This window comes from Xiphophorus hellerii, chromosome 2 (genome assembly GCF_003331165.1).
Source record: "Xiphophorus hellerii strain 12219 chromosome 2, Xiphophorus_hellerii-4.1, whole genome shotgun sequence".
In the NCBI taxonomy this organism is placed as follows: Eukaryota; Metazoa; Chordata; class Actinopteri; order Cyprinodontiformes; family Poeciliidae; genus Xiphophorus; species Xiphophorus hellerii.
The window spans coordinates 7,210,497-7,223,119 of NC_045673.1; the positions used below are offsets into that span (position 1 = coordinate 7,210,497).

Consider the following 12,623-nt stretch of genomic DNA (forward strand, 5'->3'; position numbering starts at 1 on the left):
CGAGATGGAAACGAATACGAGTCGAGGTGAACATCTCCACATGAATATGATCTTGCGCTGCGGCTGTCAGCTTTATGTAACCGGCTAATCTCTGGAAAGTTTCATGCTGCGCCTTTGTTTCCTGACATCAGCGTTTCTGTAATCCTGCCCCGTTTAAATCCACTTGAAAATGACATGGAAAGTCACAATACAATTTTAAATATATGCAAAATTGCTTAAAACAATTAAATAAATAGATTTTTTTTACATTACAATTAAAGTTGAAAATAGATTACAAAAAGATTTAGTTTTAATGATCATGATTTTACGTATGTGCATTATTAAAAGTGGTTATTTATGGTAGGTCCTTGCATGACGGATTACACCAAGCATCTGAGATGGTAAACAAAGTGATGATGTCAGAGGCTTAGTGATGAAGAGGTTTATCACTGCAGACACCTGTGTGTGATTCATACCGCTCCAGACCTGCAAGACAGCATCTGGCAAAGGTAAGAAATTATTTTAAGCCACAAAAAAAAAAGACCTGTAACCAGAAATATTCAAACTCTTTGTGACTCTCCTCACGCAGGTGATTTGTTGGTGTGTTTTGGTGATGATGAATATTCTGGAGGACGTTCCTTTTCAGACCCCTTTGGGACCGTTAGGTGTTGAGATACAGATGTCGACTTTACCTGATATTTCTGTACCACAATGCCATCAGATCATGCAGGAAACTGAGGTTGCTTTCTTCTTTTTTTCCCTCCCAATAAGTTTAATGCTGGCTAAGTTTCATTTATATTTTTGATTAATATTACTGTGGAAAAGGCAACATTCCTCACCAAAAACTTCTACATGTGTTTGCAGTAAAAGAAGTTTTACAAAATACTGACTGAAGGGTCTGAACGGAAATCCACACAAATTTTAAAAATTATGCATAATTTTCCTCATACTTCACCTTTATACACTGTGTTGTGTTGGTCTATCACAAGAAACTGAGGTGTGTAAGGTACGCAAAATGTTACTACAGTAAAGGGTAGCACTACTTCAAAACATTTCTAATTAAGTAAAAGCAACAAGTAGTTAAAATCACAGGTATGAGTAAAAAAGAATTTCAGTACACATTAATCATTTAATATTTAAAAATGACCTATTAGTTATGTCAAAATTTTGGTATTTTAAAGACCAAAGTTTAAATAAATCCTAATTTCAGAATAAGAAGTGCTGGCAAAAGAAAAAGCTTTTCCAAATCAGTTTCTTTCAATATAAACTTATTAAACTTTAACAAAAACTACAGGTGTGAATTTTTAATTAAAAATAAACTTCCGCTTCTTTCACAGTGGACTGAGTATCCAGAAATATCACTCAAGAAAGAGTCGCGATACTTTATAGTGAATAGTAAAAAGTAAATTTTTTCCAAAAAGTTCCTGAAGCGTGTAAATGTAACTACCTACTACCCATCTCTGACTAGGTATAACTTGATAAAATGTAAAAATGTTATACTTTTGGAAGGTGTTGTTAAATTAAAGGTGTGTTTTCTTCCTGCAGTATCGATTCAATCTGGAGAGATGGATTTTAACTGGGCAGCAGCCGGTGAGTCAGGTTCCCTCTTGCCCCCCCTACTGGCTGATGTTCAGTACCCCTCAAGAAACCCACAAGCTCACTCCTAGGGGCCAGGATCTGTGGGCCCTCCGGCCCCGCAGCCACAGCCTGAGCTCCGCGGAGGACTGCTGGTTGCACCACCGCGCCGTCAAGTTCCTCCCAGCTGACTCCGATGAAGAAGATGGCTCATATAAGGACATCGCCGGGGTCCCCAGAGAGCGGCCCCGCAGTGCCGCGGCCAGGGACCCAGTCTCCAGGGTCAAAGACATGCACCTCGCTCATTCCTCACACCGAGGTAAGCCGGGGTTATCTCCGGTCCTCAAAGGCCACAGAGCCGCGTCTTCTCTCCCGGACTGCAGACCACCTTTACGCGCGCTGGAGCAGCTCAGATCACAGCAGGCAAGCTCGCTGTCTCAGGGGCAGAAGAACGGCAAGAAGAGGCAACGCTCTCTGGGCAGACGGTTCTCCCAAAACACTCCGCCCGCCGAGCATTCTCCATCCAGGCCCCTGCAACAACGTCCCTTCCTCGGCTGGATCTGTCAGAAACCGCAGGAGAAAGGTAGTTTTCCTTCAGGGAAGGAGTATGAATCATATTAAAGGTGCGGTATGTAACTTTTATTTTTTTTTAAAATAAAGTTTTATTTTTTTTTACATATTTGTAAAAGCTATCTCTCTCAATTAACCTCTTATTGACCCTTTGCACGTGACGTCACTCTCTTCCAAACTCCGCCATGACGGGCGTCAAAAGAACCTGTGCGCTCCTGAAAGCCTGTCAAAAGACGGACATGTGCAGCAGCTAGCCTAATATCGCTTTTATTAAGTTGATTTCGCAGTAACAAAAATGGTCACAGGTGCTGCGCGGTCGGCTGCAGAGAAAGACAAGGGTGAAAACCAAACTTGTAATTTTGTTGTATAACATTTAATAAAGGAAAGTTAGAAAGTTACGGCGGCGATGGATCACGGGTTTGCAGCGAACACTTTTCACACGATAAGACCATTAACGTTCTTAAATTTAATAAGTAAGTATGATTAGAAAGATATCAATCATTGCATTATGGAGAAGGTACAGTCTAACCATTGGTAACCATGGAAACAGTGCCCCGCCGTCATGTAGCCTAGCATGTATGGAAAAAAAAACTGGTTAGCATCTAGTCTTTTGTACGTCCTTATTGCTGCTCCGGTGTAAGAATAAACGACGTTTATGGCAGTGATATAAATCATGTGGTGTGAATTCAGGCAAAGTCTGTAATTTGATCAACACGTGAGGAGGCAGGAGCTAAGGGCCGGTTTCTAAGCTAGCTGTTTCTAACTTTCGCAAATACCGCCGTCTATGAGCCCCAACCAGGTGTGTTACGTTCAGATAAATTAGCTCGACTCGAACAAGTACAAGCTATGAGTAAACTGCCAAAAACAACTTGGGGGGGAAAACAATTTCAGCTGCTCTGTTCAATACTCCCTCACTTCCGGCGTCCATCATGGCGCCTCGAATGATTTAGTGACGTAGTTGCAAAGGGTCAATACTCCCTGCTGGATGTGTGTTAATGGCGGAGAAACAACTTACCGTTACAGGAAAACCGTTTATCCGCCATGCTAACTAGCGTTAGCATTCACAACACGGTCTGCTAGCTGCTGCTTAGCAGAGAGGAAACTGAGAGGGGGTATGAGCAGCACCACACAGCGGGGTGACTGACAGCGCTAAGGCCCGCCTCCTGGCTCTGATTGGTTGTTTCTAGTTTGCACTGGGAAAAGGCAGCGCTTGACATTTTCACAGATCTTTTGTCTTATACCATATTGTCACGACATAGAGTTTCAACAAATATATATATATATAAAAATAATAAAAGTTACATACTGAAGCTTTAACACATTTCCTACTTTACTGAGATTACTCCTGGTTTCTCCCTCCTCTGCCAGGTCCTGACAACTCCTGGCTCTCGTGGTGTTTTCTTTGACTCAGCAGCAGAGCTTCTGACAGCTCTCAGCCAGGAGGAGAGGGAGTTACTCGAAACCATCACAGAGAAAGGATACCCGTTACGCACTGCCATCCTGGCTCTGCAGAAAACTGGCTATCAGAGTCCAGAGAAGGTTGGTATCTGTAGAGATTCTCATTGACTTCTAATAATCCCTAAACCAATTAGCATTACTAATAACCTAGCTTTCTGATGTAAACTGTCTCAGCAATAAGTTAATAAAACTTATTCACGTTTGTAGGAGAGGTTTGACAAAAAAATTACTTGATTGTGCTATAAAATGACAAAATGTGCCTGTAAAATACACAATACTGCCTCTTAAAAATACCTTTCTAAATGGTGCACATATTTGTGAATTAATTTGTTAATGAAATCCAAGCATATCTTCCTGATTTTCTTCTCAGGTCCTAAAATACCTGGTTGCATGTGATCGTCTTTGCCAGCTGGGCTACGATGAGGCACAAGTGGAGGAAGCTTTGGAGATGTTTCAGAATTGTGAGAGCAAGGTGAAACAATCCTATGTTTACATTTAGGCTAAGAAAAAAAGATTAATCAAATTCCAGTTTGCATGTCAGGAGAAAGTGTGGTAGTTAAAGAGTGTGCAAGCAGCAGAGGCAGTCCTCTGGTGGTGAGGATTGGGAAGTTCTCAAGACTTTAGAGATTTACAACATTTGGACTGATTCTGACACTGGTGTTTGTCCAGGTGATCAGCACTGAACATTAGGGCACTTCATGCTTTCTTCTGTACAGAAAAAGATAAGGGCCTCTGAAAAAAAAAGAGGTATTCTGACTCTTTTTCTCATACTCCAAAGAAAAAGTCTAAATTCTTAGATTTTTTAAATATGGATACTTAAGTTAAGCTTTATGGAGACGATTACGTTTTCCACCTGATTTAAGTACCATAGTATCACTCTGCTTTATGGTGCATTAAGATGAAGATGAGAGACAGCAGACCAGTGGGTTCTCTACCCACTGAATGAAGAACAAACATGTTTTAACCAAACATTCATCAGATAAAGACACACACAAGTTTCATAAGTTTTATATTGATAGATTGGAAAAAAATCTTTTACATGGCTACTTATATGAATTTATTGTAAATTCCCACTTAACTTTATATTTTGGTCCATCTGATGTAATTTTTAAATATTAAATGATTGATCATTTGATCAGTTACTCATACTTGAATAGACTTTTTACCAAATACCTTTTTTACTCTTGAGTAATTTCTTGGAAGGCTACTTTTTACTTTTGAGTAAAAATATGAAGTAGCACTACCCTCCTCTGACGATAAGCTAAAGGCTGATAAAACAACGGGGGCTTCCTCAACACAGTAAAGCAGGTGTTAAAACTCCGGCCCACAATAAGATTTTTATGGTGGGCACCCAACAGCAATTTCAAGAAATAAAAGCAGTTTCTTTTGTTGCAATACTGCCAAATTATATTTTTTATTTGTTTGATATTTATCTTCAAATACTTGTCAAATGGAAACAGCTATTAATTTATATTTTAAGCACTTTAACACATTCTGCCACAAGCAGCCTTTTAAGGACATTTATGATCTCAATATGGCCCAAAACAAAAACAAGTTTTCCTCCAGTGCCACGCTGCACTGATGCAGTAACTCAGGCTAACATAGCTCTGACCAATCACTGAGTACAGTACATTATATAGACTAGTCTGTTAGTGTTTACTGGAATAATAAACCTTAAATGCCATTTTGTAGCATAGCTGATCGTTATATTTCTGTTTCAGGCTGCAGAGTTCCTCCACTTGCTGACTCAGTTTGATGAGATGGGCTTCCAGCAGAGCGTAATCAAAGAAGTGCTGCTTGTTCATGAAAACCACCGTGAGCGGGCTCTGGAGGAGCTGATGACACGCATGGCTTAGGTAGTCCAGTCTGAAGACACAGCATCTGGCTTCAAACATTTAACTCAAGCTGCAGCAGCAAGCTTGAAAACCTTTGATACTTGTCAATAATTAGTCTTAGTTAAAATGTTTTAAAAATTTTATTGACAGATTTTTAAAAAGTGAAAAAAAAAGCATTAAAATGTCACAGCATCTTATGACAGGAGAAGTATTTACATAAGTGAAAATGGCTTTGAACGGTTACTGATGGCTGACCGTGGAGTTCAGCAGGCCCGTCTCCACAGACGATGTAGCAGCCTTCGAGAGGTCCCTCTGCAACGACAAGTAACTTAATCTAGTAATGCTGTGAAATGCAATACCTGTGAGGTTCCAATTCATGAAATTATTTTAAGGACGATTCACAATTCTCTTCCTAACATACTGAAATTACTGGTCTCCTTTTGTTTGCAATAGCGTGCTATTTTTTCACTTTATGGGTATGAAATGCAGCCATCTCGTTTGACAGAGTAAAATAATTTTCTATGCTTAGTTTGATTTATTGTAAGAGAAATGCATTCTTGACTTGAATTAAAACATTTTTCCCCAACAGAGAGTGGCTTGTAGTTATTTTTGAGTCAGTCCCCATTTCTTAAGACTGATCAACCAAAATAAATTAAAATGGGATTAGTAATTTTCAGGAAATTAAGAGATTTATTTTGTACCTGTGCACTTCAAGGGATAGATTCAAATTAGTTGGTTCAAAAACAAAAACAACCCTAATGCAGAAGCTGTTCCAAACCAGTTATTTTTGTCTGTTTTCCTATGCAAGAAAATGTCTGAAGCTGCAAAACCATATTGACCATTTAAATTTTTTTTAAGATTGTCCAGTTTTGCATTGTAGAGTTAAGTCCTTAGGCCTAATAAATGTACAAAAAGTATGTTTTTTTTATAGTCTGTTCTGAGATTTATACAGATATTAATTTAACTATAATATCTACAGTGACCTCATCAGCTGATGGCTTACTCACCATCAGTTAATGGGGCAGCATAACCAAGGAGACTAAACTCTGAAACCCAGACGTGTTCAGCTGAAAAGCACCAAACAGTCTCTTCTAAAATTGTGGACTATTACTATCCACCAACATAAACTGTTCTCTCCCACTTAATAATCTGAGTAATTTCAAAGTGCTAAAACCCAGCGTAGATCCAACAACCTGTTCATTCAGGTAAGAGAAAGCTGTTACTGATATCTTCACTCCAATAAATATTAACTAAATATTTCATAATCTGCAGTCAAACTTTAATCTCAGAAGGACATTTCTCAAAACTCGTCCTTGATATGAAATGGTATTGATCTTGAAACCTCAACCTCATTATCAAGGACTAGATGCAAGTAAAACCTCATTTACCGCAAATTCCGAGTAGGAGCCCGCAATAGAGTTAATGGTGAAGGTGAGATCTTGAGCATCCTGAGACTTCGACGTGCCACATGGAGGATTTCTGAGATGGGAGAGGTTTTCCTTATTCCGGTCTAATCCCCGCATTGTTTTTCCGTGTCCTGGGGTTCGCAGACTCTGCAACAAGACCAGGAAGTGATTATTGTTACCCTTTTTTTACTTTTTGGTCTCAATGTAACTTTAACATAGCAAGATAGAGGTTGGGATGTATTCAGCTGTTGATGTAGAGTTTGTATGGTTATTGTCTCTATAAAATGCTCCTTTAAAATTAAAACAAAAAGGTGTTTGGTGATAAGAACAAACCTTGCTGGCAGACAGAGGTGGTTTCAGTGAGGGAGTCTGGCACATGGTTCCACCAAGAATGCTGCTTGGAGTGGAAAAGGTCGAAGTGCTATTCATCTAAAAACCAAGAAATATTTTAGTTTCAATCCCTCATCATTTTTGAAGCAATAATTCTGAAAAAGAAAAAAAAAAAACTGCAGAAGTATTTCACCTTTCTCATCTTTCCAGGCGTGGGAGTGCCTGCAATTCGTCGTTTAGTTGGCGTTCTCATCATTGTTCCATACAGCATATCCTCTTGTATTTGCTTAGTTTTCTTCATTTGCTATTAGAAAACATTTAGAACCAGTTTGTAAAATGGAAAGTGAGAGGTTAAAGTAGCTTCAAACTTAGAGCAATAAAAGCCATACCCTTTCAAGTTTGTCCTTCTCTTTTTTCTCATGGTGTTCTTTCCACTGCTGCTGCACATATTCCAGAAATTTCTGTCCGTTCACAAGGAACTCTTTGCCGTGCTCCTCCTCCCAACTATCGATCTGGGCCTTCAAAGCCTTCTCCAACTGAAAAACATTTATAAGACGAATTACTCCACCTGCTGACAACAGGTGGCATTACAGTTTTACAAAAACATTTTTATGCCACCTTGGGTAAACTTTTCTGCAGCTCAGTTCTCTGCTTTTCTTCCTTTAGGAGGTTCCCCCCTCTGTTGGTAAATCTTGAAGGATCATTAGCCTTTCTCTGGAATAGGAAAACATTAAGATATCACTACATGACGTTTATAAAGCCTTCTCCCTTAAAGTTAGATATTTCTTACATCTAGTTCCAAGTACAAGTTCCAGTTGTCCTGCCATTTTGTGACTCCCTCGAACAGTTCCTTGTGGTCCTCATGGTACTTCTTCAGATTTCTGACCTCGTCCTCATGCAGGTTCAGAAGTTCCTCAGTAAAATCATCTGTAGGAAGAAAAAATGAGCCTGTAACTCGTTTTGATTCATTTGCAGCACCTATCTAAACTAGGGATGCAGTGATCCACTCCCCCCCCACACACACACTTCTGATACCGATATCTGATCCTTGGTATCAGCCGATTCAGATCAGACTCACTTTTTTAAATGGACATAAATGTACTGAATTTAAATTTATTTGATAACTCTACACAAGTAAAGCACACTTAAATACACCAATTCCTTCACAAGCTCGATCAGACATGTAAAGACAACTTTAATTTGTTCAGTCAGTACAATTGGGAGTATAACAGCCAAAGTAAAACTACTGACAAAAATAATAGGTTGAGTACCTTGGTCAAACCTAGGAGCTACTGCTGCTGCACATATTCCTGCAACAATCTTCTGTCAAATGGTTCAGAAGTGCAATTAGAAATTCTAATAACTATAATGTAAAATAACTAAGAAAACATAATGTCACCCAGAGCAAAAAGAATAGAAATAGACTGAATAGATCTGGCCTTATATATCAGGCACGTTATCATTGATACCTGAGCTAGATTTTTATGCAATATGTGGACCAATACGGACTGATATTTGATCAGTGCATACCTAATCTCAACCACAGCTATTTACCGTCATAAAATGAAATGAAGGCATGCTGCTGTTCATCACTGTAGAAGCATTTCTTCCACAAAACAGCAATCTCAACTCTGATGGCCTCAATGAAACTCTTCATGCTCTGCATTTTCAACAACTCAAGCCGCTGGACCTCTGCCTGGAGCTGCAAATAGAGTTTAAATTACCACAACTTGGATTAAGTGTTGCTTTTACTAAAAAATTGCTGTTTGAACAAGCGATAGGAGCTTTCTTACTGCCTCAACGTTCTTCTTCTTCGAGCCGAGCATGTGCTCAGAAAAAGATTCCCTTTCCTCCTGAGGAACCTGAAGCCTTTCCCACAATTCCTGGATCTTTGTTCGGAAGCTTGAACAAAGGAGCTCATTTTCTGTCTTGCGCTCTTGTAACTGGAGAAAAAGAGGTTTTAAATTTTTTTTTTTTATACTGTCCACTTAATTCTGATATATCACGAAACACAGTAAGCAAACTAACCTGACTAAGAAGTAGTTTCAGGGCAGTAATGTTGTCACTTAGACAGACAAAATGCCTCCTCATCCTCACACATCACATCCATCTCGAAACTGGTCTCAGGATTCTGTTCCAGGTCATTCATGCAAGCGATGATCTCTTTCTTGGTTCTCACAAACTCATCATGACGATACTCCTGGAGAGAGAACACTGCATGAAAATTTAAAGAACAAAGATAAAGTGAATCACTGAGAAAAGCTTTTCCAAAGTACCTTCTCTTTAGTGAGCTCATCGAGGTAGGTACGATATGCCTCGAGCTGCTTCACCGATGGGACGGCGTGCTGGTCAACGCTAAAGGGCGTGGTGCACATAATATCGCACAGCTCACGATCTTTGGCAATGAGACCTTTAAGATCCTCCATTCGCTGTGTTTTGTGTCCTTTCATCACTTCTAGATGAGTGCGGCAGTTCTTCTCCATCTGCAGGATTGTGCAGCCTTCCTCCTGCAAGTCAAAAAACACCTTAGTGTAAGATGGAATTACCAAATGCAAGATAACTAATCAAAAGTTATACTTTTGTGATTGTCTAGCGATTCTCGAGACATTTGAAAAGCAGCAAAAAAACCATCAAGGACAGTGATTCAGTCCAGCCTGTAGTTGTAGTGCTCAGTCAATATGTTAAGAACCAACTCTCATAGTCTTTCTGAACATAGTGGGTTTGTGAAATGAAAAACTGGCTTCCAAAATTAAAATAAGCGCCAGAAAAATACTAAATTCAGCAGGCATTTATGCCATAGTCAAGTATTAAAATAACTTTTTGGCATAAATCAATTAAATTTTTTTTAGCAGTTATCAGAAGTATTGTTGCTTTTGCTTTAAATACAAGCATTTTTTAACTGTGAAATGTGGCATTTTTACTCAAGATCATTATACTTTGAACATTAAATGTTTACATATAAAGACATCAGACTTATCATTTTTAAATAAAAAAAGCACCACAACAAACAGAAAGGTTTATGTCTGTACTAGTACTTTTTATTTAAACAATGCATTCCTGTCACAATGTACTAAATATTAGGATGTTTTACTATGTAAGGCATCTAACATTTTTGTGTTTTTGATCGTACCTTATAGGGCGGCAGCTGCAGTTCGCTGCACAAAAGACTGAGCTCCTTTTGACATGACTCAATGGTTTTTAGCAACCGCTTCTTTAGATCCTGCTCTTCAACAATCATCAGATCCAGCAAGCCCTGCACAGAATGAGAATCAAAAGAGCTTATTTCACAAGAATGCATAAAAATAAAAGCTTAACATTGTCTGGTTGGTTATTCAACACTCACTTTAATGTGCTTATGTACATCGTTGGTTCTCCGCATCCGCTGCTCTTCGGGGATCCCTATTTCTTCCCAAATATCCTGCAGCTTGGCTAGAGCCCCGTTCAGGTAGGAAACGGACTCTGCTGCATGGACTTGACTAGGAAGAAAGAAGAACGACTGGCTATGAATCTTTAATGGTTTTAATACACAAAAGACAACGTTACGGTCTGGTGGTACACTAAAAACTAGACACTCCCTTTAAGCTAACCTTAGCTAGCAGCCTTACGCTGAGCTACACATAAACTCTTAAATGGCATTAAACTAGTAAAATAATAGTCACCACTCACATATACAGATAACAACAACACCCTGGTTGTTTTTAAATAAGTTGTTTTAAGTCAAAAGGCATCACTGCCAGGCTAACAATGGATGTTTAAAAAATGTAGAAGACAGTTTCCTTAACACAAATAAAGGATATATATAATCACTACTAACCTCTTTCTCATGTCACCGTCGCAGATAACCCAAATTAGTTACAAAATATTTCTTTAGCCGTATGCAGTCTGTGGCTCTCGCAGAAATTGCTTAGTAACGTTAAACCCGGTGTGGCTACAGCTGACCGTTTGTGGAGTCTTTTTCAAATTTTCGCCCACAATAACTGTGCGCTGATTGGCTGGTTAAAGAAGCGTAATGGCACGTTGTCCTGCTCGTTACTGCCCCCATCAGGACTGGAGTACGTAGCGCAAAACTCCTTCTATTCTGGTTGTAATAAAATCTTGTAAGTTTAACGTGAAAGGAATTTTTTTTTTTCAAAAGACAAAGCATCCGATAGCACTATTGTTTTACTATTCTTTGGAATTAAGGGGGGATTTTCCCATATTCCCGTCTTTTCTGTCTACGTCCTGCCTGTAAACACTCCTCTGACGGAAACATCCGATTCAGTGCTTCGGTAAAGTTCGCTTTCAAAGCCCATATATCACCGCTCTTCAAATCTGTTAAATGCAATGGGTATTTTTAGCCGATTTTGTCACATTTCAAACAGTAAGTGCAACAAATGAGACAGATACAGAGCTAGACGAACAAATCCGAATGTTGCCGAAGGCTGATGACGTAGGCGGCCACGATGCCAAAGGGAAACAAACAACCCTGAACTCAAATAGCAGACGAAGAAACTAGATCAGATGAATCTTTAAAACTGGCTTAGTTCCCACTAGAATATGGGAATAAAGTTAAAGAAGACAGGAATAAACAAGCAGTAAAAATCTTGAAACGAATGAAAATGTTGCAGTGAAAAGTAAAATCTTGAAAGAGGTGAGTGGGAATGAAGTGATAAAATGATATTTGGAGATTTCATCCACACGTTTACAACCAATATGTCTTCATTAAACCCAACCCAACCCGTGACTACAGTTTATGAGCTCTAGTGCAAAACTTAACTCTGGTCAAAGTTAGACCGGATCACACTGAACAAATGTTCCTAAAACGCTTCATGAGCTAATGAAACTTTTAATCTATTTATTAAACCACAAAGAAGGAACCACATCCATGTTTTTTCATATGTAGAAACTGGTCAAATCAGGTCAGGCCAACAGTTTAGAAATGATAAATTAAATACAATTAATGATCTATAACTCTTTTGTTTCTCGTAGAAAAAAAGCTAAGCCAACAAATGAAACAGCCTGTTTGGGATTCAGATGACAAAGAATGTTTTAAAAAAATATTTGTTTTTGCTTTTTTCATTCTTAAAGGTTTATCATTATCAAACATATTCTAATATTAGCAAAGAATGACTTTCAATTATGATATCGAAACACTGATATTTAAAATGATCAATTTGTCTGCCTTAAGCGTCTAAACCATTGTCTAAAATTCAGCTTGTGATTTGTAAAAAGCCTTTCAGTTATCAAAGTTTAATTAGAAGATTTTCAGGCTTTCCAAACCCAGGTCTAGATCACCCAATGCCCTGTTACCACAATAGTTGGACAAATCAAACCTGGGCTTATTTATTCTGCACAAATTTATTTAGCTACAACTTTTAATGTTTATTTATTTACATTTTTAGCTTTCAAGTTTTTGTTTTTGTGTATAGAAATGAATTTGGATTATGAATAACTTAGTCTAACATGTTCTTTTTGCTACACTCCTTTTATC

At 38.6% G+C, this 12,623-nt stretch overlaps 2 protein-coding genes across 2 annotated transcripts; one reads left to right on the plus strand and one right to left on the minus strand.

The window, feature by feature from the left end:
- Positions 1–87: 87 nt before the first annotated feature.
- On the plus strand, positions 88–6,000 carry LOC116731943 (ubiquitin-associated protein 1-like). Its single transcript, XM_032581849.1, is given in 6 exon segments — positions 88–718; positions 1,525–2,097; positions 2,099–2,137; positions 3,493–3,663; positions 3,953–4,054; positions 5,304–6,000. Coding segments are annotated over 6 exon segments (1,146 nt in total). The 5' UTR covers positions 88–592; the 3' UTR covers positions 5,439–6,000.
- On the minus strand, positions 5,539–11,113 carry LOC116731937 (protein regulator of cytokinesis 1-like). The gene is given in 15 exon segments (XM_032581836.1): positions 5,539–5,729; positions 6,806–6,970; positions 7,157–7,252; positions 7,347–7,457; positions 7,543–7,689; positions 7,772–7,867; positions 7,944–8,080; positions 8,708–8,855; positions 8,947–9,096; positions 9,182–9,217; positions 9,219–9,353; positions 9,430–9,660; positions 10,284–10,406; positions 10,497–10,629; positions 10,968–11,113. Coding segments are annotated over 15 exon segments (1,791 nt in total). The 5' UTR covers positions 10,979–11,113; the 3' UTR covers positions 5,539–5,657.
- Between the last annotated feature and the right edge of the window lie 1,510 nt (positions 11,114–12,623).